The 27,190-nt window shown below is 30.1% G+C and overlaps 1 protein-coding gene across 10 annotated transcripts in view; it reads left to right on the forward strand.

The window, feature by feature from the left end:
* Window positions 1-5,961: 5,961 nt before the first annotated feature.
* Window positions 5,962-27,190, forward strand: part of LOC119603509 (EH domain-binding protein 1) — a 59,057-nt gene continuing 37,828 nt past the window's right edge. For 7 of the 10 annotated variants that reach the window (XM_037955541.1, XM_037955544.1, XM_037955546.1 and 4 more), the window contains exons 1-2: window positions 5,969-6,187; window positions 13,594-14,044. In XM_037955541.1, the coding sequence (XP_037811469.1) occupies window positions 13,932-14,044 (113 nt within the window). In that variant the 5' untranslated portion in view covers window positions 5,969-6,187; window positions 13,594-13,931. Of the gene's footprint in view, window positions 6,188-6,234; window positions 6,562-13,593; window positions 14,045-27,190 lie in introns of those variants that run through there. The other 3 variants (XM_037955549.1, XM_037955542.1, XM_037955543.1) reach the window with 3 other exon arrangements.

Here is a 27,190-nt window from a genome sequence, read left to right on the forward strand (position 1 = left end):
TTAATCAAATGAAAATCACAATTTATTTCACAATTTGCTTACACTTGTTGCCTTGTTAACTTTTCTTTTACTTGTGACAAATAGCGGGAAAAGTTTGACTTTTCTCTTTAAAGCTGAAGCTGATTTTTTTTTGGTGCTTTTGACAGTTGCTATTATTTGTTGCAGTGTTGCCATGACGGAATTTAAAGTGCAATCTAGTTTTTTGGTTATTTAGGAATTTTACAAAATTTAGTTCACTTATAGTTTCAGTTCTAGTTCAATTCTAGTTCAGTTCTAGTTCAGTTCTAGTTCAGTTCTATTCGTCTAGTTCAGTTCTAGTTCAGTTCTAGTTCAGTTCTAGTTCAGTTCTAGTTCAGTTCTAGTTCAGTTCTAGTTCAGTTCTAGTTCAGTTCTAGTTCAGTTCTAGTTCAGTTCTAGTTCAGTTTCTAGTTCAGTTCTAGTTCAGTTCTAGTTCAGTTCTAGTTCAGTTCTAGTTCAGTTCTAGTTCAGTTCTAGTTCAGTTCTAGTTCAGTTCTAGTTCAGTCTAGTTCAGTTTTAGTTCAGTTCTAGTTCAGTTCTAGTTCAGTTCTAGTTCAGTTCTAGTTCAGTTCTAGTTCAGTTCTAGTTCAGTTCTAGTTCAGTTCTAGTTCAGTCTAGTTCGTTCTAGTTCAGTTCTAGTTCAGTTCTAGTTCAGTTCTAGTTCAGTTCTAGTTCAGTTCTAGTTCAGTTCTAGTTCAGTTCTAGTTCAGTTTCTAGTTCAGTTCTAGTTCAGTTCTAGTTCAGTTCTAGTTCAGTTCTAGTTCGTTCTAGTTCAGTTCTAGTTCAGTTCTAGTTCAGTTCTAGTTCAGTTCTAGGTCAGTTCTAGTTCAGTTTCTAGTTCAGTTCTAGTTCAGTTCTAGTTCAGTTTCTAGTCAGTTTCTAGTTCAGTTCTAGTTCAAGTTCTAGTTCAGTTCTAGTTTCAGTTCTAGTTCAGTTCTAGTTCAGTTCTAGTTCAGTTCTAGTTCAGTTCTAGTTCAGTTCTAGTTCAGTTCTAGTTCAGTTCTAGTTTCAGTTAGTTCAGTTCTAGTTCAGTTCTAGTTCAGTTCAGTTAGTCAGTTCTAGTTCCAGTTCTAGTTCAGTTCTAGTTCAGTTCTAGTTCAGTTCTAGTTCAGTTCTAGTTCAGTTCTAGTTCAGTTCTAGTTCAGTTTCTAGTTCAGTTCTAGTTCAGTTCTAGTTCAGTTCTAGTTCAGTTCTAGTTCAGTTCTAGTTCAGTTCTAGTTCAGTTCAGTTCAGTTCTCGTTCAGGTCTAGTTCAGTTCTAGTTCAGTTCTAGTTCAGTTCTAGTTCAGTTCTAGTTTCAGTTCTAGTTCAGTTCTAGTTCAGTTCTAGTTCAGTTCTAGTTCAGTTCTAGTTCAGTTCTAGTTCAGTTCTAGTTCAGTTCTAGTTCAGTGTCTAGTTCAGTTCTAGTTCAGTTCTAGTTCTAGTTCTAGTTCAGTTCTAGTTCAGTTCTAGTTCTAGTTCAGTTCTAGTTCAGTTCTAGCTCTGTCTAGTTCTAGTTCAGTTCTAGTTCAGTTCTAGTTCAGTTCTAGTTCAGTTCTAGTTCAGTTCTAGTTCAGTCTAGTTCGTTCTAGTTAGCTCTAGTTCTGTTCTAGTTCTGTTCTAGTTCTGTTCTAGTTCTGTTCTAGTTCTGTTTCTAGTTCTGTCTAGTTCTGTTCTAGTTCTGTTCTAGTTCTGTTCTAGTTCTGTTCTAGTTCTGATCTAGTTCTGTTCTAGTTCTAGTTCTGCTAGTTCTGTTCTAGTTCTGTTCTAGTTCTGTTCTAGTTCTGTTCTAGTTTCTGTTCTAGTTCTAGTTCAGCTCTAGTTCTGTTCTAGTTCTGTTCTGTTCTAGTTCTGTTCTGTTCTAGTTTCTGTTCTAGTTCTGTTCTAGTTCCGTTCTAGTTCTGTTCTAGTTCTGTTCTAGTTCTGTTCTAGTTCTGTTCTAGTTCTGTTCTAGTCTAGTTCTGTTCTAGTTCTGTTCTAGTTCGTTCTAGTTCTGTTCTAGTTCTGTTCTAGTTCTGTTCTAGTTCTGTTCTAGTTCTGTTCTAGTTCTGTTCTAGTGTCTGTTCTAGTTCTGTTCTAGTTCTGTTCTAGTTTCTGTTCTAGTTCTGTTCTAGTTCTGTTCTAGTTCTGTTCTAGTTCTGTCTAGTTCTGTTCGAGTTCTGTTCTAGTTCTGTTCTAGTTCTGTTCTAGTTCTGTTCTAGTTCTGTTCTAGTTCTGTTCTAGTTTCTGTTCTAGTTCTGGTTCTAGTCTGTTCTAGTTCTGTTCTAGTTCAGTTCTAGTTCTGTTCTAGTTCTAGTTCTAGTTTTCTAGTTCTGTTCTAGTTCTGTTCTAGTTCTGTTCTAGTTCTGTTCTAGTTCTGTTCTAGTTCTGTTCTAGTTCTGTTCTAGTTCTGTTCTAGTTCTGTTCTAGTTCTGTTCTAGTTCTGTTCTAGTTCTGTTCTAGTTCTGTTCTAGTTCTGTTCTAGTTCTGTTCTAGTTCTGTTCTAGTTCTGTTCTAGTTCTGTTATAGTTCTGTTCTAGTTCTGTTCTAGTTCTGTTCTAGTTCTGTTCTAGTTCTGTTCTAGTTTCGTTCTAGTTCTGTTCTAGTTCTGTTCTAGTTCTGTTCTAGTTCTGTTCTAGTTCTGTTCTAGTTCTGTTCTAGTTCTGTTCTAGTTCTGTTCTAGTTCTGTTCTAGTTCTGTTCTAGTTCTGTTCTAGTTCTGTTCTAGTTCTGTTCTAGTTCTGTTCTAGTTCTGTTCTAGTTCTGTTCTAGTTCTGTTCTAGTTCTGTTCTAGTTCTAGTTCAGTTCTAGTTCAGTTCTAGTTCAGTTCTAGTTCAGTTCTAGTTCAGTTCTAGTTCTAGTTCTAGTTCTAGTTCATTCTAGTTCAGTTCTAGTTCAGTTCTAGTTCAGTTCTAGTTCTGTTCTAGTTCTGTTCTAGTTCTGTTCTAGTTCTGTTCTAGTTCAGTTTTAGTCTAGTTCCAAAAAAAACGAAAAAATAGATAAATTATAGTTTAATCAATGGTTTAGTGATAAACTTCTTAAAGAAAATATATCAGAATAAATTTTCTCTAAGAAATTATCACTGTAATAGATTTGCTTTACGGAGATACAAAGTAATTGCTAGCAAAACTGAAGTAATTAAGAGTTTGAACAATCTGTTACAGAAAATTACAACAAAATATAAGCTTCTCTTATTATTTCCCATTTATTTAATTTATCTCTTACTTACTTTTCTCTCTTTCAATGAAAATAATAAAAATAATAAAACAAATATATTGCACTTACCTTAAAACTTATTGTTGTTGTTTTAACTCGTTTGACCATTGATCATGTTCAAGCAGGACCAATGATTTGATTTATTTGTTTTAGCAAAAACACCAACAACGAACGATACGCAACGGGATGAATGAAAAAGAAGCGACCGAAAAGCAGCGCTGCCAATGAAATTACGCATTTTTATATTTGATTTTGCATTTAATTTAATTAGAAATAATAAATTTATTAAAAAAAAAAACACTTTTTAGAGAAATTTTATACTAAAGCTTTTAAACACAATAATTTAAACTTTTTAAATAGAAATTTAAAAATGCTTATTATTTTTAACCATTTTCTATAAAAGACTTATTAATTAAAACCTTTTTTATTACTTTTTTAATATATTTTTATTAAAAACACTTTTTTAATATTATTTTTATACCAACTTTTTATTTATAAACAAATTAAATTATTAAACACACTTTTTACCAAAAAATAAAAATTAACACTCCCGATTTAAACTTTACTTTTTTCCGATCACCGTACCGTAGGAAGATTAATATGAAACTAATTGCTTATGAATTAAAAAGAAGCATAAGTGAAAATATCAAAGGAATACTAAAAGAGCTTAATTTGAATTGATGCTGCATAAAAGAGAAAAGCAAAACATAGTATGAGAGGGAGTAAATGATAATAATATAAGAAAGACAATGTTAATAATCAATTATTTAGTTCGTGTAAAGTTTTAAATCTAGTTTAGTTCTAGCAGATATCTAGTTCAGTTCACTTCAAGTTCTGTTCTAGTTCTGTTCTAGTTCTGTTCTAGTTCTGTTCTAGTTCTGTTCTAGTTCTGTTCTAGTTCTGTTCTAATTCTGTTCTAGTTCTGTTCTAGTTCTGTTCTAGTTCTGTTCTAGTTCTGTTCTAGTTCTGTTCTAGTTCTGTTCTAGTTCTGTTCTAGTTCTGTTCTAGTTCTGTTCTAGTTCTGTTCTAGTTCTGTTCTAGTTCTGTTCTAGTTCTGTTCTAGTTCTGTTCTAGTTCTGTTCTAGTTCTGTTCTAGTTCTGTTCTAGTTCTGTTCTAGTTCTGTTCTAGTTCTGTTCTAGTTCTGTTCTAGTTCTGTTCTAGTTCTGTTCTAGTTCTGTTCTAGTTCTGTTCTAGTTCTGTTGTAGTTCTGTTCTGTTCTAGTTCTGTTCTAGTTCTGTTCTAGTTCTGTTCTAGTTCTGTTCTAGTTCTGTTGTAGTTCTGTTCTGTTCTAGTTCTGTTCTAGTTCTGTTCTAGTTCTGTTCTAGTTCTGTTCTAGTTCTGTTCTAGTTCTGTTCTAGTTCTGTTCTATTTCTGTTCTAGTTCTGTTCTAGTTCTGTTCTAGTTCTGTTCTGTTCTAGTTCTGTCTAGTTCTGTTCTAGTTCTGTTCTAGTTCTGTTCTAGTTCTGTTCTAGTTCTGTTCTAGTTCTGTTCTAGTTCTGTTCTAGTTCTGTTCTAGTTCTGTTCTAGTTCTGTTCTAGTTCTGTTCTAGTTCTGTTCTAGTTCTGTTCTAGTTCTGTTCTAGTTCTGTTCTAGTTCTGTTCTAGTTCTGTTCTAGTTCTGTTCTAGTTCTGTTCTAGTTCTGTTCTAGTTCTGTTCTAGTTCTGTTCTAGTTCTGTTCTAGGGTCTGTTCTAGTTCTGTTCTAGTTCTGTTCTAGTTCTGTTCTAGTTCTGTTCTAGTTCTGTTCTAGTTCTGTTCTAGTTCTGTTCTAGTTCTGTTCTAGTTCTGTCTAGTTCTGTTCTAGTGCTGTTCTAGTTCTGTTCTAGTTCGGTCTAGTTTCTGTTCAGTTCTGTTCGAGTTCTGTTCCAGTTCTGTTCTAGTTCTGTTCTAGTTCTGTTCTAGTTCTGTTCTAGTTCTGTTCTAGTTCTGTTCTAGTACAGCACACTTCTCATTCATTCAACAGACTCAGAACATCATTCGACATACTTCACTCCAGGATGGTTAAGGTCCGATGTGGGGGAGGAGTGGTTTAACGGACATGGTTTAATCGACTTTTTAAAAACTTGATATGGATTTTTTAGCACTTTATTAAAGAAATTTCAATACTTTTAACGTCATATAACACTTTTTTCTAAAGAAGTTCTGGCAACACTGATGTGTTGGGTTTCCTCTGCATTTCCGTGGTGAAATTGAGGAAAATTAATTTGATAGGAGAATTTAAATTTAAAATGATAACAAAAACTTTTCGAATTGCACTTTTGTTATAAATTGTTTAAAAGTTACTTCTTTTCAACTAATTATTATTATTATATATTAAAAATTCACCTAAAATTGTATTTATAAACAATAACAGCTGTTTGTTTCGTTCCACACTTCAACAAAACAATTGAAAGCTGAGATGCCACATTGATAAAATAGTTGCAATAACAAGAAGGGGGAAAATAAAAACACTAATTTGAGTAGATATATTAAAACCCGTTTACAAAATACTTCTTTCTTTTCATTAAGTTTTCACTAAAAAATCTGACTTTTTGTGTAAAAACCAATCCTTTTTTAGTGAAAATTAAAATTTTGTGAAAGTTTTATTTAAAATAAATTTCTCGAAACATTTTAAGCACTTTAGTAAAAAATTTAGAGAAATACTTTATAATTTGTGGCCGTATAATGTTTTGTTTTCACCTGCTACAAAAATCGCTAAAATTACTTACATTTACCCATCCGGCAGTACTAAACACAAAAATAATGAAAAATTTTCTGTCTTCTTTTTGCCTCAGTAAATTATGAGCAAGCAAACGAAGCGGTTGTCGTTAAATTGTTAAAGCGGATAGCGGTTTTTCTTCAAGAAACAAGAAAAGTGAAAAAATAACAAAGCAACAACAATAATATTACTGTTTTTGTTGTTGCTAAAACTCTACACACAGAGAAATTTACTATTGTGCTCTCGCTCTAACGCATACAATTTAAACCTGGTTTTTACAACGAGGTTTGTGCAAAAGTGGTCAGTGTCTTCTTCTTATTTAAGCAAAAAATAAATGAAAAAAATTTACACTAAAATGATAATAAAACAAACTTAATCAAGTTTTATAAAAATAATTGCTATAAAATATATTTTAAAGAAAAAATATTAATTGTATTTGTGAAAATAGTGCAGTTATTATAAAGTGCAGAAAAAATAACAAAGTGACGTCATTGTTTAGAAAGACAAACAGCCATTTACTACTAGAACAAAAACAAGCAAAGAAAAACATTCGTCATCGTCTCTGTTTTTTCGTTTTTTTGCTTTTCTATTTAGTATTGTTTTTGTTTTTTGTTAGTGACACCTTAATATAACCACCAAATGGGGTGGTAAATAACAACAACAATAAGTAAAAGGTGGTGCAAATACAAAATAGTTATTAAAAGAAAAAGAGAATGAAGAAAAAAAGTTTTAAATAGAAAGTGTAGTTCTTAATAAAATTTAAATATTACTAATTAAAAATTTGCATTAAAATGTTAAATTTTTGTTATTGTAATTCTAGCTAAGACAAGTAAAGGTCAAAAAGTTCAAAGAATAAATTCTCCAGAAAATTTTTGTTAAAATACACAGACAACAAAGACAAAAAACCACCACCATGTAAAAAAATAATAAAATTTATAATTTTAATAAAATTTCCAAGAAATTTATTTAAATTAAATTAAAAAAATTACTAATATTCATTAAAAATATGTGTCTGTCTCTATTAAAACATAGTAAAAACAACAACAACAAAACTTTTTAGCAAAAAATTATTCAAGGTTGTCTTTCATTAAATTGCAGCAAGAAAAAATGTCAAAATAAAAAATACAAGAAAAACAACAAAAACATCAAAGTGGCAGCAGAAGACACAAGACACTCGAAGAAGTATCGTGATGTTGCAAACAAAATGTGTAATAAATAGAAAAAAAACAACAACTACAACAAACTATAAATTGGCACATTGGTGGCAAGGTTACAAAATCAACAACAAAATTGTCGTAATTTTCCTCGAAATTGAAAATAAATTACAAATTATAATTTAAATACAAATAACTAAACTATAGTGGTAGTTCAGTTCTAGTTCCCTTCTAGTTCAAGTTCAGTTCAGTTGAGTTCTAGTTCAGTTCTAGTTCAGTTCTAGTTCAGTTCTAGTTCAGTTCTAGTTCAGTTCTAGTTCAGTTCTAGTTCAGTTCTAGTTCAGTTCTAGTTCAGTTCTAGTTCAGTTCTAGTTCAGTTCTAGTTCAGTTCTAGTTCAGTTCTAGTTCAGTTCTAGTTCAGTTCTAGTTCAGTTCTAGTTCAGTTCTAGTTCAGTTCCAGTTCAGTTCTAGTTCAGTTCTAGTTCAGTTCTAGTTCTAGTTCTAGTTCAGTTCTAGTTCAGTTCTAGTTCAGTTCTAGTTCAGTTCTAGTTTAGTTCTAGTTCAGTTCTAGTTCAGTTCTAGTTCAGTTCTAGTTCAGTTGTAGTTCAGTTGTAGTTCAGTTCTAGTTCAGTTCTAGTTAAGTTCTAGTTCAGTTCTAGTTCAGTTCTAGTTCAGTTCTAGTTCAGTTCTAGTTCAGTTCTAGTTCAGTTCTAGTTCAGTTCTAGTTCAGTTCTGTTAGTTCTAGTTCAGTTCTAGTTCAGTTCTAGTTCAGTTCTAGTTCAGTTCTAGTTCAGTTCTAGTTCAGTTTCTAGTTCAGTTCTAGTTTCAGTTCTAGTTCAGTTCTAGTTCAGTTCTAGTCAGTTTCTTCAGTTCTATTCTAGTTCTAGTTCAGTTCTAGTTCAGTCTGTTCTAGTTCAGTTCTAGTCAGTTCTAGTTTCAGTTCTAGTTCAGTTCTAGTTCAGTTCTAGTTCAGCTAGTTCAGTTCTAGTTCAGTTCTAGTTCAGTTCTAGTTCAGTTCTAGTTCAGTTCTAGTTCAGTTTAGTTCGTTCTAGTTCAGTTCTAGTTCAGTTCTAGTTCAGTTCTAGTTCAGTTCTAGTTCAGTTCTAGTTCAGTTCTAGTTCAGTCTAGTTCAGTTCTAGTTCAGTTCTAGTTCAGTTCTAGTTCAGTTCTTAGTTCAGTTCTAGTTCAGTTCTAGTTCAGTTCTAGTTCAGTTCTAGTTCAGTTCTAGTTCAGTTCTAGTTCAGTTCTAGTTCAGTTCTAGTTCAGTTCTAGTTCAGTTCTAGTTCAGTTCTAGTTTCAGTTCTAGTTCAGTTCTAGTTCAGTTCTAGTTCAGTTCTAGTTCAGTTCTAGTTCAGTTCTAGTTCAGTTCTAGTTCAGTTCTAGTTCAGTTCTAGTTCAGTTCTAGTTCAGTTCTAGTTCAGTTCTAGTTCAGTTCTAGTTCAGTTCTAGTTCAGTTCTAGTTCAGTTCTAGTTCAGTTCTAGTTCAGTTCTAGTTCAGTTCTAGTTCAGTTCTAGTTCAGTTCTAGTTCAGTTCTAGTTCAGTTCTAGTTCAGTTTCGTTCTAGTTCAGTTCTAGTTCAGTTCTAGTTCAGTTCTAGTTCAGTTCTAGTTCAGTTCTAGTTCAGTCTAGTTCAGTTCTAGTTCAGTTCTAGTTCAGTTCTAGTTCAGTTCTAGTTCAGTTCTAGTTCAGTTCTAGTTCAGTTCTAGTGCAGTTCTAGTCAGTTCTAGTTCAGTTCTAGTTCAGTTCTAGTTCAGTTCTAGTTCAGTTCTAGTTCAGTTCTAGTTCAGTTCTAGTTCAGTTCTAGTTCAGTTCTAGTTCAGTTCTAGTTCAGTTCTAGTTCAGTTCTAGTTCAGTTCTAGTTCAGTTCTAGTTCAGTTCTAGTTCAGTTCTAGTTCAGTTCTAGTTCAGTTCTAGTTCAGTTCTAGTTCAGTTCTAGTTCAGTTCTAGTTCTAGTTCAGTTCTAGTTCAGTTCTAGTTCAGTTCTAGTTCAGTTCTAGTTCAGTTCTAGTTCAGTTCTAGTTCAGTTCTAGTTCAGTTCTAGTTCAGTTCTAGTTCAGTTCTAGTTCAGTTCTAGTTCAGTTCTAGTTCAGTTCTAGTTGTTCAGTTCTAGTGCAGTTCTAGTTCAGTTCTAGTTCTAAACACTTCTGAAAACCCTACTCCTCCCAAGGGAACTGTCCATTTTAATTACTTTTTCACACTAAATTAATAATTTGCATAATCTCTTCTAGTTTTGCAAATAATCCTTAAAATTTGTTCCTCTCCTACTAATCTTAAGCCACATTTTATAGAAAAAATTACCTGTTGTTAAAACCTTTTTATCACCAGTTCCTTTCATGACTTCATACTACTTGAAAGGTATTCATTTTTGTGCTTTTTTTGCACAATTTTTGTTTCTAAAACCCACCTTTCTTTTAAGTAAAATTTGTTGTTACTTTGTTATGTTCGTCATCAACATCAACATCATCGTCTATATCCTGCCCACTTGAATGTCAGTCTAAAAATTATATTTCTAACTACAACAACAACATTTAAAAGAACAAAACCGGCTATACAATTTAAATACATACACTCGTGTATCAATTTGGCTGTCATTTGGTAATTACCAGAGATTATTTTCCAAGCAAATCCATAAAAGCAGCATCTGCAAAATGCAGCAGCCACAACACAACATCAGCAGCAGTAGTTGTAAACTTATAAACAAATCTAAAATAATTTTCGATACATTTTCTTGTGTTATTTTGTTTTTGTTTTAGTTATTTAACTTTTTTTTGCTGTTTGTGTAGTTGCTGGTTACTTAAATTACCTTTAGTAAACAGTTGATGAGCATTTTGTGTTTTGGGTTTTTGTTTAACAGGGTTTTTCAATAAAAAGGTTTTTAAAATATTTTTAGTTTAAGAAATTTCAAGGGCAACTATTCTGAAAATAAGGAATATGATATAAAACTTTTTCTAAATTTAGAAATCTTTTTCAAAATTGTGGGAAATTTTCGGAAAAATCTATTTTCGGAATTTCCTATAAAAATAATCCTAATTACAGCTCTAATTCTTACACTCGTTATTAAAAATTTTATGATACAAATTTAAAACATGTGCTGTTACAAACGATGTTGTCCCTCAATTTCCCTGCCACCGCCACCAACACCTCAACTATAAAGACAGAGAGGTAAACCGGGGTAAAAGATATCCATCCACAACAGCAAATTGTATTTGTTGTTGATGATAATGATAATTATAAAGACAGAGAGCGAGACGTTGTGCAAGTACAACAAGAAGGGACCCCCTTGTGATTTAACATTCTTCAAATGTCTTTAACAAATCTACACATGTGCAAAAATCTACATCCAAGTAGTTGATAGTATGTTCAGTCAAATGTTTTGGTTCGACTGCCTGCTTGACTGGCTGTCTGCCTAACTGGAGGGAAGGGCTGACAGACATTTGTCTGTGCATACATATAAAATCCTATGTTGTCTTTTGTTTTTTTTGTCTTTATTTGTATTATTGTTGTTGATATTGCTGATATTGTTTCTATTGTTGTTGTTTTTATTAGTTGTCATGGTTTTCAACTACATTATTTTGTAATACAAACATTTACTATGTGTTCTTCTCTATCATTGTCTACATTATCTGTTTTTCTTCAGTTGTCACATTTACTTGCAACTTTTAAATGCTTTTGTACTTCTTACCCACTCCTCTAGAAATCATTCATTAATTTCTGTTATATCTAGGGAAGTTATTGTGGACATTTCCACAAAAACAAAATTATTGAATTTTTTTTTTCGTTTTGGTTTATTGTCGTGTGTTTATGAAAATTCCCATTAATATTCTAAACATGTTGAAAAAATATGTTGATTAAATTTTCGTTAAAGAATTTTTTCTGGAGTTTTATTGAAAAAAAAAAAAAACAACCTTTATTTATGAGTTTGAATTACTATATTTACTGTTGGAATATTCAATATGTTTATTTTTTGATAATTTGATAAGAAAGTTGTGTATAATTTTTGGAAATTTATAATGATTTTAAAAATCTTTTAAAAATATTGTTTTTAAAGAAAAATAATCTTCAATTGACTTATTTCTAGTTATAGTTCAGTTAGTTCTAGTTCTAGTTCTAGTTCAGTTCTAGTTCAGTTCTAGTTCAGTTCTAGTTCAGTTCTAGTTCAGTTCTTTCAGTTCTAGTTCAGTTCTAGTTCAGTTCTAGTTCAGTTCTAGTTCAGTTCTAGTTCAGTTCAGTTCTAGTTCAGTTCTAGTTCAGTTCTAGTTCAGTTCTAGTTCAGTTCTAGTTCAGTTCTAGTTCAGTTCTAGTTCAGTTCTAGTTCAGTTCTAGTTCAGTTCTAGTTCAGTTCTAGTTCAGTTCTAGTTCAGTTCTAGTTCAGTTCTAGTTCAGTTCTAGTTCAGTTCTAGTTCAGTTCTAGTTCAGTCAGCAGTTCTAGTTCAGTTCTAGTTCATTCAGTTCAGTTTGTTCAGTTCTAGTTCAGTTCTAGTTCAGTTCTAGTTCAGTTCTAGCTCAGTTCTAGTTCAGTTCTAGTTCAGTTCTAGTTCAGTTCTAGTTTTAGTTCTAGTTTAGTTCAGTTCTAGTTCAGTTCTAGTTCAGTTCTAGTTCAGTTCTAGTTCAGTTCTAGTTCAGTTCTAGTTCAGTTCTAGTTCAGTTCTAGTTCAGTTCTAGTTCAGTTCTAGTTCAGTTCTAGTTCAGTTCTAGTTCAGTTCTAGTTCAGTTTTTTTTAGTTCAGTTCTAGTTCAGTTCTAGTTCAGTTCTAGTTCAGTTCTAGTTCAGTTCTAGTTCAGTTCTAGTTCAGTTCTAGTTCAGTTCTAGTTCAGTTCTAGTTCAGTTCTAGTTCAGTTCTAGTTCAGTTCTAGTTCAGTTCTAGTTCAGTCTAGTTCAGTTCTAGTTCAGTTCTAGTTCAGTTCTAGTTCAGTTCTAGTTCAGTTCTAGTTCAGTTCTAGTTCAGTTCTAGTTCAGTTCTAGTTCAGTTCTAGTTCAGTTCTAGTTCAGTTCTAGTTCAGTTCTAGTTCAGTTCTAGTTCAGTTCTAGTTCAGTTCTAGTTCAGTTCTAGTTCAGTTCTAGTTCAGTTCTAGTTCAGTTCTAGTTCAGTTCTAGTTCAGTTCTAGTTCAGTTCTAGTTCAGTTCTAGTTCAGTTCTAGTTCAGTTCTAGTTCAGTTCTAGTTCAGTTCTAGTTCAGTTCTAGTTCAGTTCTAGTTCAGTTCTAGTTCAGTTCTAGTTCAGTTCTAGTTCAGTTCTAGTTCAGTTCTAGTTCAGTTCTGTTCAGTTCTAGTTCAGTTCTAGTTCAGTTCTAGTTCAGTTCTAGTTCAGTTCTAGTTCAGTTCTAGTTCCGTTCTAGTTCAGTTCTAGTTCAGTTCTAGTTCAGTTCTAGTTCAGTTCTAGTTCAGTTCTAGTTCAGTTCTAGTTCAGTTCTAGTTCAGTTCTAGTTCAGGTTCTAGTTCAGTTCTAGTTCAGTTCTAGTTCAGTTCTAGTTCAGTTCTAGTTCAGTTCTAGTTCAGTTCTAGTTCAGTTCTAGTTCAGTTCTAGTTCAGTTCTAGTTCAGTTCTAGTTCAGTTCTAGTTCAGTTCTAGTTCAGTTCTAGTTCAGTTCTAGTTCAGTTCTAGTTCAGTTCTAGTTCAGTTCTAGTTCAGTTCTAGTTCAGTTCTAGTTCAGTTCTAGTTCAGTTCTAGTTCAGTTCTAGTTCAGTTCTAGTTCAGTTCTAGTTCAGTTCTAGTTCAGTTCTAGTTCAGTTCTAGTTCAGTTCTAGTTCAGTTCTAGTTCAGTTTCTAGTGTCCGTTCTAGGTCATTCTAGTTCGTTCGAGTTCCAGTTCTAGTTCAGTTCTAGTTCAGTTTCTAGTTCACAGTTCAGTTCAGTTTCTAGTTCTAGTTCAGTTCATTCTAGTTCAGTTCTAGTTCAGTTCTAGTTCAGTTCTAGTTCAGTTCTAGTTCAGTTCTAGTTCAGCTTCTAGTTTCAGTTCTAGTTCCAGTTCTAGTTCAGTTCTAGTTCAGTTCTAGTTCAGTTCTAGTTCAGTTCTAGTTCAGTTCTAGTTCAGTTTCTAGTTAGTTCTAGTTCAGTTCTAGTTCAGTTCTAGTTCAGTTTCTAGTTCAGTTCTAGTTCAGTTCTAGTTCAGTTCTAGTTCAGTTCTAGTTCAGTTCTAGTTAGTTCTTGTTCAGTTCTAGTTCAGAGAGATTATTATATCTCTCACTCTCGTTTACAATTTGTTTGCATTACGTGGTAATAAAACATGCTACGCAATAGTTGTTATTATAGTTGATTTTGCAATAAATTTAAATAAATTTGTATTTAATTATTTAATAAATGAATGTTTTATTAGAACAGATTTGTAAATTATAAAAAAAAATTTTCTTTTAAAATCACCTGGCTTTTTGACCTTCCAACAAGTAATGAAAATAAAAAATACAAACATTTATTAAATGACAGTCGAAGTTATCATTTTAATAATGAAACGTTATCATTTAAAAATGTTTAAAATGCAAAATATATAAAAATATTTGTATAGTATAGCAACGATAACAAAAAATTTTATAATAAATTAATTTTTCTTTCAATTACAGATTAAAATTGAAACGGTGCTGAAAGTTTAATTAAAAAAAAATCCAAAAAATGTCAAAATCAAACAAGAAAATGTTTTAAAAATACACAAAATCTGTGTAATTTAAAAAAGAAAACGCACAAATGTTAAATGAAATTTTAAAGTTTTAATAAAAGAAAATAGTTTTTTGTTAAATAAAAACGAAAAACTAAAATTTTAGTAAAAAATCAAATATTTTCATAAAAAACCCAACTAGTGACGAACCTGTTAAAGGTTTATCTCTAAAGAAAAAAATATTAATAAAGATTTAAATTTTATCAGCGTTTAAGAGGAGAACAAATTTAAAAGTTTTTCATCATCATGCCAGCTATGGGTAGTGTTTGGAAACGTTTGCAGCGTGTTAATAAACGTGCTGCCAAATTTCAATTTACCGCTTCATATCATGAACTACACCTGGAGACCACCGCCAAATGGTAAGTTAAATGTTGTTTTTCTCAACATAAAACTAATTATTTTATTTAATAATATAATCAGTGTCCGTGATTTGTTTATGTTTCTCATGTTTTCTTTGTTTTGTATTTTTATGTTTTATACAAAAAAATAAAAATTTTAGTTTTAATTTCGTTTTATTTTTAATCATTCACTTATTTGAAGTTGTTTTGTTGTTTTATTTTTCTGTTTAATTCAACTTTCCGGTTTTTTGTTAAAATTTTTTTATTTTTATTCCATGAATCATGCGTTTTAATATAGCTGCTGGCTGTTTTATTTATTTATTTATATATTGATATGGTCAACCTCAAACCTAAGGTTTTCCATTTGCGTTTACATCTACTATTTAGAGTTGGAAAAAATTTGAAAGTTTCTTTGTTTTTGTTTAACAAAATTCATAATAATGTTTAACTACATAAATAGTTTAGTCTAAATTTGGTCTGTTTTAGCATTACAACATTTTATATGTTTGACCAAAAATAGTATTTGGGTTAATAAACTGCACATGAGAGCCCCCATGACGTCTTTTTGTCACTAGTTTTTTAAGATTTCGATTAAATATATTGCGTAGTTAACTTTCAATATTTGATAGGTATAAATATTTTATGAAATTTTTAGCAATTTATAGATTTTTTAATGATAAAACTGTTGTTGCAAAATCTTATGTGGATTGAAAAATTATACTCCAATCAATTCTTTAGTTTAAAGTCTAGTAATCCTCATCTTTAGACTCTAGTTTGGTCTCAAGTCTAGTCGCTAGTCCAGTTTCTAAACATCAGTCTAGAACTCTGGTGTCTGAACTAGAACAGAACTAGAACAGAACTAGAACAGAACTAGAATAGAACTAGAACAGAACTAGAACAGAACTAGAACAGAACTAGAACAGAACTAGAACAGAACTAGAACAGAACTAGAACAGAACTAGAACAGAACTAGAACAGAACTAGAACAGAACTAGAACTGAACTAGAACAGAACTAGAACAGAACTAGAACAGAACTAGAACAGAACTAGAACAGAACTAGAACAGAACTAGAACAGAACTAGAACAGAACTAGAACAGAACTAGAACAGAACTAGAACAGAACTAGAACAGAACTAGAACAGAACTAGAACAGAACTAGAACAGAACTAGAACAGAACTAGAACAGAACTAGAACAGAACTAGAACAGAACTAAAACAGAACTAGAACAGAACTAGAACAGAACTAGAACAGAACTAGAACAGAACTAGAACAGAACTAGAACAGAACTAGAACAGAACTAGAACAGAACTAGAACAGAACTAGAACAGAACTAGAACAGAACTAGAACAGAACTAAAACAGAACTAGAACAGAACTAGAACAGAACTAGAACAGAACTAGAACAGAACTAGAACAGAATTAGAACAGAACAGAACTAGAATAGAACTAGAACAGAACTAGAACAGAACTAGAATAGAACTAGAACAGAACTAGAATAGAACTAGGATAGAAATAGTACTGCACTAGAACTAATTGAGTCTCTAGTCCTGTCTCTAGGTTAGTCTCTAGTCTAGTCTAGTTTAAAGTTTTTGCTCTATTCTATTCTTCGTCACCTCTCCATTTGTGGAAACATTTCCTTGCAAAATTCCCTGCGGTTTTTTTACACTGGCGCCTTTTGTATTGTAATTCATCTCCTAGATTTCAATATTTTCCACATTACGCCACAATTTTTCTGGAATTTGTAAACTCGTGTTTATTGCATTTATTGTAAAATGTACTTGTATTACGGTTTGCGTTTAAAACTAGATCAAACCACATAATATTTGCTAATAACCTTCTCACATACTTAAAAGACAAAAAAAAAAAAAAAAAAAACTGAAGTGTAAAATTATACACAAAGCAAAAATCTATAATATTGTTAATTATTTGTTGCAGCAGTTGTTGTTGCAGTTGTATATTACAAAAACAATATGTAAACGAAAGAAAAAACAATAGACAAACTATTAAATGGAGGTTAGTAGTAGTTAACACTTGTACAACATTTATGCCGACTATAGCAGCAGCAAGACAAAACGTCAAATAGTCAAACTGTCAGTTAAACAAATGAAAACATTATCATTTTGAGTATTAACACTAATACTGACTGGCCTTTTGGTTTTAATTTTGTTTTTTTTTTTTATTTAGTTTTGAATACAAAAAGTTTATTTGTAATGATTTTGTTGCTGAAGCGTAACATCAAAAACGTAACTAAATTACAATTGAAACCACCAACTACAAGCGGGAAAATATTAGATTTTATAACTAAATGTATATAATTAGTTTTCAAATATTTCAACAAGACTAAAGAGATTTTTATTGCTAATCTGTGGTTTAGCATTTCATAAAATTAGTTGATTGTCTGATCCACTTCTCAAATTTTACAATCATTCATACTGCAGCAGCCGCCGCTTTTATTGTGTTGCTCTATTGTTTCCATCTTTACTACTAACAGCAATTGATATTCATTGAGATGTTGTAATACACCAATGCATTGGCGTTTGTTTTTTACAGTTTATTTAGATTTATTTTTTTCATTATTGTAAAAACCTACTTTAGCTTATTTTGCAATGTTTCAATAAAAGATTTGCGGTACTTGTAAATGAGATATTTTTTTATTCTTCTCTCGAGCATGCAGTCGTCTCGATCTTGTTGAAAGAAAAACGCAATTTCCTATAAGACAGACTATCGGCCGACCGTTATAGGAAAACAAATTGCGCATATTGAGTTATTTTTAGAAGATTTTCAAAAATATGCATAAAGATGTTTAAAATTTTATTTGAATTAAAAAAAAGATAAGAACATTTTTATAATTTGATTTATAGAATTAGAAACATTTTTTAAAAAAATTTAAAATTTTTTTGTGAAAATACATAATTTTGAAAAAAATTTGAAATATTAGTGAAAATTCGAAATTTAATTAAAAATTCGAAATTTTAGTAAAAATTCGAAATTTTAGTGAAAACTTGAAATTTTTGTAAAAATTCGAAATTTTAATGAAAATTCGAAATTTGTGTGAAAATTCGAAATTTTAGTGAAAATTCGAAATTTTAGTAGAAATTCGAAATTTTAATGAAAATTAAAATTTTAGTAAAAAATTTATTATTTTTGAAAATTTAAATTTTAGTGAAAATTTTAAATTTTTGAAAAAAACTTTTATTAAAAAGCTTTTATATAGAAAACATTCATCCAAAGCTTTTATATAGAAAACTTTGATTCCAAGATTTTCTATACAAATAGAACTTTTATTGAAAACTTTTTCTATAGAAATCTTTCCTCAAAAAACTTTTCCTTAGAAAACTTGCTTTCACAAACTTTTCTATAGAAAACTTTCCTTCACAATCGTTTCTATAGAAAACTTTCCTTCACCAACTTTTCTAAAGAAAACTTTCCTTCACAATCGTTTCTACAGAAAACTTTCCTTCACAATCGTTTCTATAGAAAAATTTCTTTAACAAACTTTTCTATAGAAAACTTTCCTTCACAAACTTTTCTAAAGAAAGCTTTTTTTTAACAAACTTTTCTACAGAACACTGTCCTTCACAAACTTTTCTATAGAAAACATTCCTTCACAAACTTTTCTATAGAAAACTTCCTAACTAAACGTTTATTTATAGAACTTTCCTAAACAAACTTTTTTAGAGAAATTTCTTAAACAAACTTTTCTTTAGAGAACATTCCTAAACAAACTTTTCTTTAGAGAACTTTCCTTTACAAACTTTTCTTTAGAGAACTTTCCTTTACAAACTCTTCTTTAGAGAACTTTCCTTTACAAACTTTTCTATAGAAAACTTTCCTTTACAAACTTTTCTATAGAAAACTTTCCTTTACAAACTTTTCTATAGAAAACTTTCCTTCACAAACTTTTCTATAGAAAACGTTCCTTCACAAACTTTTCTATAGAAAACTTTCCTTCATAAACTTTTCTATAGAAAACTTTCCTTCATAAACTTTTCTATAGAAAACTTTCCTTCATAAACTTTTCTATAGAAAACTTTCCTTCATAAACTTTTCTATAGAAAACTTTCCTTCCCAAACTTTTCTATAGAAAACTTTCCTTCCCAAACTTTTCTATAGAAAACTTTCCTTCCCAAACTTTTCTATAGAAAACTTTCCTTCCCAAACTTTTCTATAGAAAACTTTCCTTCCCAAACTTTTCTATAGAAAACTTTCCTTCCCAAACTTTTCTATAGAAAACTTTCCTTCCCAAACTTTTCTATAGAAAACTTTCCTTCACAAACTTTTCTATAGAAAACTTTCCTTCCCAAACTTTTCTATAGAAAACTTTCCTTCACAAACTTTTCTATAGAAAACTTTCCTTCACAAACTTTTCTATAGAAAACTTTCCTTCGCAAACTTTTCTATAGAAAACTTTCCTTCACAAACTTTTCTATAGAAAACTTTCCTTCACCAACTTTTCTATAGAAAACTTTCCTTCACCAACTTTTCTATAGAAAACTTTCCTTCACCAACTTTTCTATAGAAAACTTTCCTTCACCAACTTTTCTATAGAAAACTTTCCTTCACCAACTTTTCTATAGAAAACTTTCCTTCACCAACTTTTCTATAGAAAACTTTCCTTCACCAACTTTTCTATAGAAAACTTTCCTTCATAAACTTTTCTATAGAAAACTTTCCTTCATAAACTTTTCTATAGAAAACTTTCCTTCACCAACTTTTCTATAGAAAACTTTCCTTCACCAACTTTTCTATAGAAAACTTTCCTTCACCAACTTTTCTATAGAAAACTTTCCTTCACCAACTTTTCTATAAATAACTTTCCTTCACAAACTTTTCTATAGAAAACTTTCCTTCACAAACTTTTCTATAGAAAACTTTCCTTCACCAACTTTTCTATAGAAAACTTTGCTTCACAAACTTTTCATTAAAAAACAAACTTTTCTATAGAAAAATGCTTTTCTATGGAAAGCTTTTCTTCACAAACTGTTTTGTAGAAAATTTCCTTTATAATTTTTAATATTTTTTGAATTATTTTGAATTATCCAAATAGTACTCCACATATACATAAATCCAACAGATATGATAATTTGGCGACAATTTCAATTGAAACCTTAAGTAAATAAACCGATTTATCTAATCTTCTTTGGCAGAATATAAAATTTTTTGTGAATTTTTAAAATAAATAAAATTATAAAATACAAATAAAAACAAATTAAATCAAAATTAAACCTACAGACACGAAAACAAAATAACAACAATTTGGCGTCACCTGTGTGAAATTTAAAATAAATATAAAAAAAATAAACATAAATGTTTTAAATAAATTTTTTGTTTATAAAACGAAATACTCATTATCTATTTGTTCGAAGCAAAAGCAGATAAAACAACACAATAATTTGCCATTAAAAATATCATCATCATTAAGAATAATATTAAAAATTTCTATATTTAATATAAAAATAAAATAGTGGTTTTTGCTATAAACTTCTCTATTTGATTGTTTTGTATCGCATTTAATGACATCATTTCAATATTTTGCTACAATTCAATAAATTTCTATACTCGACATAGACATTCATTTTTCGACTTATGAGTATTTGTTATTATTTTGTTGTTTGTTGTTTTAATTAGCTAAAGCAAAAAAAAAAAGATACAATAAAACTGTATATTAGCCATGAACAAAATAAATTTAAGATACATTTTGTGTGGTTAGTCTATATTATAAATAAAAATTTACAAAAATGTGTGACATCTATCACTAAATTATTTCACAGCTTTAGATTTTGTTGCCGTTTTTTCTATAAAAGATTTTGTTAAAAAAAACTTGTTAGTTTTCAAAAAAATAAATTAAAAATCAAAGCATATCAACCACTCACGTGTTGTTTGTTTTAAATATAAAAATCTTTAAATTTATGTCACATTTGTTGTTGTTGTTTATTTTTTCTTTAAATAATATAATTTGTTTATAGCTTTGTTTATTTCTTGTAAATGCCAACATTCAATGTCAAGTTCATTTCAAAAAAATACTATATTTATAAAAATTTTCATAATTTTGTTTATAATTTACAATTTAATTTTTCAAAATTTTTAAATTTCTTTAATAAAACGTAATTACATTTTGCTTTAATAATGTTCATTGTTATTAAACAAAAATAATTTTTTAAATTAAATTAAAAATTTTTCACATTATAAATTTTATTACTATGAAGATTATTTATGACGCCATACATTATTTTATTAGGCTAATGACCTTACCTTATAATTATTATCTTTAGTGTAGCTTTTTAATACATAAACAATTGCTAGCAAAATTTTCAATTTAATTTTGAGTCTAACAAAAGACCATGCTAAATATTTGTTATTAATGTATATCTGACACCTTTAAGGTCAATTTAGCCCACGCTTTATGCGGGCCATTGATCTATTGTCATACGCATTGTTTGGCAAAATTTTGGAAGCTATTTTTTATTTTTATTTAAAGAAAATCTTTTAATTTTTATCTTATCTGTTTGTAGACTATAATAACTACACCATTTCCAATAGAAATTTTAAAATACAAAAATTAATGGGGAACTGGAACAGAACTAGAATAGAACTAGAACAGAACTCGAACAGAACTAGAACAGAACTGGAACAAAACTAGAACAGAACTAGAACAGAACTAGAACAAAACTAGAACAGAACTAGAACAGAACTAGAACAGAACTAGAACAGAACTAGAACAGAACTAGAACAGAACTAGAACAGAACTAGAACAGAACTAGAACAGAACTAGAACTAGAACAGAACTAGAACAGAACTAGAACAGAACTAGAACAGAACTAGAACAGAACTAGAACAGAACTAGAACAGAACTAGAACAGAACTGAACAGAACTAGAACAGAACTAGAACAGAACTAGAACAGAACTAGAACAGAACTAGAACAGAACTAGAACAGAACTAGAACAGAACTAGAACAGAACTAGAACAGAACTAGAACAGAACTAGAACAGAACTAGAACAGAACTAGAACAGAACTAGAACAGAACTAGAACAGAACTAGAACAGAACTAGAACAGAACTAGAACAGAACTAGAACAGAACTAGAACAGAACTAGAACAGAACTAGAACAGAACTAGAACAGAACTAGAACAGAACTAGAACAGAACTAGAACAGAACTAGAACAGAACTAGAACAGAACTAGAACAGAACTAGAACAGAACTAGAACAGAACTAGAACAGAACTAGAACAGAACTAGAACAGAACTAGAACAGAACTAGAACAGAACTAGAACAGAACTAGAACAGAACTAGAACAGAACTAGAACAGAACTAGAACAGAACTAGAACAGAACTAGAACAGAACTAGAACAGAACTAGAACAGAACTAGAACAGAACTAGAACAGAACTAGAACAGAACTAGAACAGAACAGAACTAGAACAGAGATATAACAGAACAGAACTAGAACAGAACTAGAACAGAACTAGAACAGAACTAGAACAGAACAGAACAGAACTAGAACAGAACTAGAACTAGAACAGAACTAGAACAGAACTAGAACAGAACTAGAACAAAACTAGAACAGAACTAGAACAGAACTAGAACAGAACTAGAACAGAACTAGAACAGAACTAGAACAGAACTAGAACAGAACTAGAACAGAACTAGAACAGAACTAGAACAGAACTAGAACAGAACTAGAACAGAACTAGAACAGAACTAGAACAGAACTAGAACAGAACTAGAACAGAACTAGATTATTACTCTTGTTTAAATCACGAACTGAGCCTTTATTTCGTACACTTATTTCCTCAAATATTTCTATAATGTGAACATAACCTTATACGAAAATATAATTAAAATAAAATTAAATGATTCATGTTGATCAATGTAATTTTGTTCGTGTACAATTTCAAGAATTTCAATTGAACTTAAATTATTTAAAATTCTTTAAATAGATTTTGCTAATGCAGCAAAATCTAAAATCAAACAAACAAACGACCACCTTTTACTTATTTGTATTATTTTTTTATTATAAATTGGCAGTGATTGGTTCGAGAAGGCAGCAAACAAATAAGTTTAAAAAAATAATAAAACAAAAATCTCTGTAACATGTGCAACATTTTACCCCCAAATTACTGCACGGCCTAACATACAGATTGTAGACATTTTGACGTCAAAAATATCAAGTGTTATTTTCCTAACTTGAATTCTTTTAAAGAAGAAACAAGAAACAAATTTATACCACATGTTTTTCTATATTTTTGTTAGTAATTGCAGTTTATTGCACAATATTTTTTTCTATTTGCTTTTAACTTTGGATATTTTTGAGTTCATTATAAATATGTAAAGATTTGTTGTTTTCCATTTTTAGACAAGTAATTTAGTGGAAAATTAAATTTTCAATTTGTTGCCAGGGCTCTCTCGTCAAGAAGAAAATCAACTTAAAACTAAAGAAAGTACAAAATTAGCTCAACTCCCTCACAGTTTGTAAACGAAGTGCTGGAGGTTATGAATATTTAGTATCTTTTTGCTCACTTGCCTATTTTTATAAAATTTTCTAATGTAAAGTATTTGGTAAAACTTCCCTTTCATTTGCCAATGTTTTTTGTAGTATGATGCCTTCAGGCGCCATCTGGCAATTATTAAATGGTTTATAAGTAATAAAGCAAATTGCAAAGGGTTTAAAATTATTTTTAAGACACGCATACTTTTATTCATATGCCGGAGTACATCATTCCTATTACATTTTTAGCAAAAGCTAATTTAAACATTGTAGCTGAAGTTAGTTAGATGCTATACAAATGGAAGTCATAATAAAATTAGTTTAAATTATCCAGCTGTTTGAAATGATTTAACTGTACCGATGCTTTCAATATTCCTTTACTATTGTGACATTTTCTGCTTCTATAGTCTCTTTAAAACTATGTTACTTAGAGGAAATAAAGAGACGAGTGTCTTCCAGACGTGATCCATCGATCACTTTTAAAACTACTGGGCACTTTTGCCCACAATATTCTCCTTGCGTTTTATAATTTAAGACTTGACTTTTTTGCGCAAAATGTTTTATTTGTGGAAAATTTGATTACTTAACTTAATTAAATTTTTATTTATAAGTACAAAATCTTTGTTAGCAGTACTTAATCTTGTTTGCAGGAGAAAAAGGATAACGAGTTTATGTTTTTGTGAAAAAAGAAAGCAGATGAACTAGAACTGAACTAGAACTGAACTAGAACTAAACTAGAACTGAACTAGAACTGAACTAGAACTGAACAAGAACTGAACTAGAACTGAACTAGAACTGAACTAGAACTGAACTAGAACTGAACTAGAACTGAACTAGAACTGAACTAGAACTGAACTAGAACTGAACTAGAACTGAACTAGAACTGAACTAGAACTGAACTGAACTAGAACTGAACTAGAACTGAACTAGAACTGAACTAGAACTGAACTAGAACTGAACTAGAACTGAACTAGAACTGAACTAGAACTGAACTAGAACTGAACTAGAACTGAACTAGAACTGAACTAGAACTGAACTAGAACTGAACTAGAACTGAACTAGAACTGAACTAGAACTGAACTAGAATTGAACTAGAATTGAACTAGAACTGAACTAGAATTGAACTAGAACTGAACTAGAACTGAACTAGAACTGAACTAAAACTGAACTAGATGTAATTAAGGATGTAATTCCCTAAAAGACTTTCCAATTAATCAAATCGTGTGGACGTGTTTCAAAGTATCGTATATATCAATACAATAACCCTAATGAAGGACCATTAAAAATGCTACAATAAAAACGTAAAACACAATCAAAATTTTCTTAAGATTGATTTCATGTATATTTCTTCTTCTAAGTTAAGTATAAGGGCAAAGTATCATATAAAATCAAATTGTTTCCTTAATAATATTACTCCCATAAAAAAGGTATAAAAACATTGTTGAAGAAAATATAAAGAGTAGATTGCTAAAGGTACTAAAAAACCAAATTTGAATCAGAATTTTTTTTTTCAGCCACCAAACAAAAATAAGCTTATGACTGACATTGACTTTTTCAAGGATACACAATACATACACGGATACAAAGAAAACTAAGTAAAATTTTGTGGCAATGTGGTAGAAAGTGGTTTGTTAGAGGCAGTGAGGGGCATGCCGATAAAACTGTAGTAGGTGGACTTCTTCATCCTATTTGTTGCTTTTTTGCACTTTTACTTTAAATTTATAAAATACCCAGCACTGTTTAGAATAACAACAACAATTTTGAATTTGATTATTACCCATCAAAATAAATAGTACTCTCATAAACACTAACATGACTCTGACATAAACCTAGACATTTGTGAATGTATACAGACTAAAATTTCTTTTCACGATGGCTGAATGTGTGATTTTAACAAATCATGAACTCAAGTTCAATTATACAAAACTTTTGTTATTGAGCGGTTTTTTTTGTAATATTTCATTTCCCTCCTTCAACGATGAAAGAAAAAGAACTTGTTTCTGCAGAAAACACGCCCGTAAGGGTTGTTTTCGTTTAATATTTGAAGGGCTATATAAGTATACAAATAGGAAAAATAGCTCGGGGGGTTTGTTATACGATAGTTGTGGGTTTCTTTTTTTTTTTTGGTTAAATGTTTTCTTGTTTTCCTTCGTTACATTTTAAATGGCAGAGACAAACGGCGTCATTATATGTGGGTGTAATTTTTCGTTTTTTTTCAAAATTAATACTTATTTTGTTTGAACATTAAAGAAAACTTGTCGTTAATTTGTTTATTTATTAGAAGTAAACATAATAACGTAATGTCTTTTTAAAGAAAGTGTTACTTTTTAAATATATTTTTTTTTAAATTTTGCTATTAAAACCAATAGTTTGTTAAAAAACCTGTTAAAATTATATTTCCAGCTTTAATTTTTGTGTTATGGTCTGTTTTGTCCCACTTGTATTTAGTTTTAATAACGTTCCACTTTTGCTTTCATTAAATTTAGTTTATTTTTCTAAGAGTACAAAAAAAAAAAAATATTAAAAAACTAGTTTGTAATTACTTTTTATATAAGTTTTTTAAAGCTGTGGCCATTAACTTTTTAATGACTGTCAGAAATGCCAAAAAAAAGTTCTTTAACTTCTTCAATAAACCAAGAAACTTTTTAAATTAAACTTTTAGTCATAATGAAAATTTTTGTAAAATTTTCTTGTAAATTAAGTTATTTTTCGTATTTTAGCAAATTTTCTCTTTTTTCCAAATTTAAATTCCAAATTTGAAAAGTTATTGATCACTAACCAAGTAGTTCTAAACAGAAGAATCATTGATATCAGAAGTCAGTGATTGAAGTTATATAATCTCAACCAGCCTCTTACTGATCTCTTTGAATAATTATGATCTATAGCGATCATAAGTTATACAATATTGAAAATGATATTTATCTCATGAAGGCATTGAGCACTTGTTCTTATCAAGTCTATAGCGATCACTTAATTCACGATCAGTGAAAATATGAAGATCTTATGATGAAGTATTTATTGATCACTAACTAAATAATTTCAAATGAGAGAAACCGGTCAATGATCAATTCGTTGATCTTATCATGTAATAGATCTTTCATTGATAAATTTAATGTTGAAAAAGTTATTGATCATTAAACAAGTCAGTGATCATTTCAATATTAATATGAAGTGATCTCAACAAGTCTCCGACTGCTCTTCTTGAACAATTACAGGTTAAAGAAGTCATTAATCTATAGCGACCATAAATTATACAAAATCGAATAGGTTATTCGTCTCATCAAATCACTTAGAAGAATCTTTGATATGAAGAACTCAATGACTTCTATTCGATACTAATGTTAAATGATCTCACATCAAGGGTCTCATCGATCTCTTTGAACAATTTAAAGTTTAAAAAAGCTTATTGTAAATTATACAAAATAGAAAAAGTCATCAAGGCTTAGAATTAAAGTCATTTGATCTTATCAAGTCCATAGCGATCATTTAACTCATGATCGCAATCATCAATTCAAGATTGAAGATATTATTGATCATTAACCAATAAATTCAAAATGGAATAAAGAAGGCAGTGATCAATTCTATATTGGAGTTATGTAATCTAATCAAGTCTCTCACTGATTTCTTTTAATAATTCATGATAATGTCACTGATGAAATAAAAGTTTAAAGCCATTTAATCAAGTCTATGGCGATCAGCAAATTCTTGATCGCAATAAATATCTAATTGCTCAATTCAATGTTAAAGAAGTTATTGATCATTACCACCCGTTCTCTCACTGATCTTATTAAGTATGTCATCGATCTTTTTGAACAATTGAACAATTAAAGATTAAGTCACTGGTAACTTTATCTAATCAAGTCTATACACTTGACACAATGCTCAATTCAATCATTCTTTAATGCTCTCTTATCGATCAAACAATGTACCTCACCGATCTTTTTGAATAGTTAAAGATTAAGTCACTGATCAATTAAAGTTTAAAATCATTTGATCTTATCAAGTCATCAGTTTTCACTTTATGCTTGATCGCAATGGATAATCTTATTACTAAATTGAATCAGTCTTCAGTGTTCTCTTATTGATCTTATTGAGTCTCAAATGAAGTCTCTCACGGATCTCATTGAATAGCTAATGATTAAGTCAATGTTCAATTAAAGTTTAAAGTCATTTGATCTTATCAAGTCTATAGCGATCAGCAAATTCTTGATCGCAATTAATATCCCATTGATCATTCCTAACTGTTCTTTCATTGATCTTATTGAGTCTCAAATGAAGTCTCTCATGATCAATTAGTCAATGATCAATTAAAGTTTAAAGTCATTTGATCTTATCGAGTCTATAGCGATCAGCAAATTCTTGATCACATCCTCTTATTGATCTTATTGAGTCTCAAATTAAGTCTCTTACCGATCTCTTTGAATAGCTAAAGTTTAAATCAATGGTCAATTATAGTTTGAAGTCATTTGATCTTATCAAATCTATATCGATCACCAAATTATCGATCGTAATGGATATCTCATTGCTTAATTCGATGTTGAAAAGGTTATTGATCGTTCCCAGCTGATCTCTTACCGATCTTATTCAGTCTCAAGACAAGTCTATCACCGATCTTTCTGTACAATTAAATTAAAGATTAAAATCATTTGATCTTATCAAGAAGCGATCACTTATTTCT

The sequence above is a fragment of the Lucilia sericata genome, unplaced genomic scaffold (assembly GCF_015586225.1).
Source record: "Lucilia sericata isolate MDLA Ls3-8-SP2 unplaced genomic scaffold, ASM1558622v1 Contig000310F_arrow, whole genome shotgun sequence".
NCBI lineage: Eukaryota > Metazoa > Arthropoda > Insecta > Diptera > Calliphoridae > Lucilia > Lucilia sericata.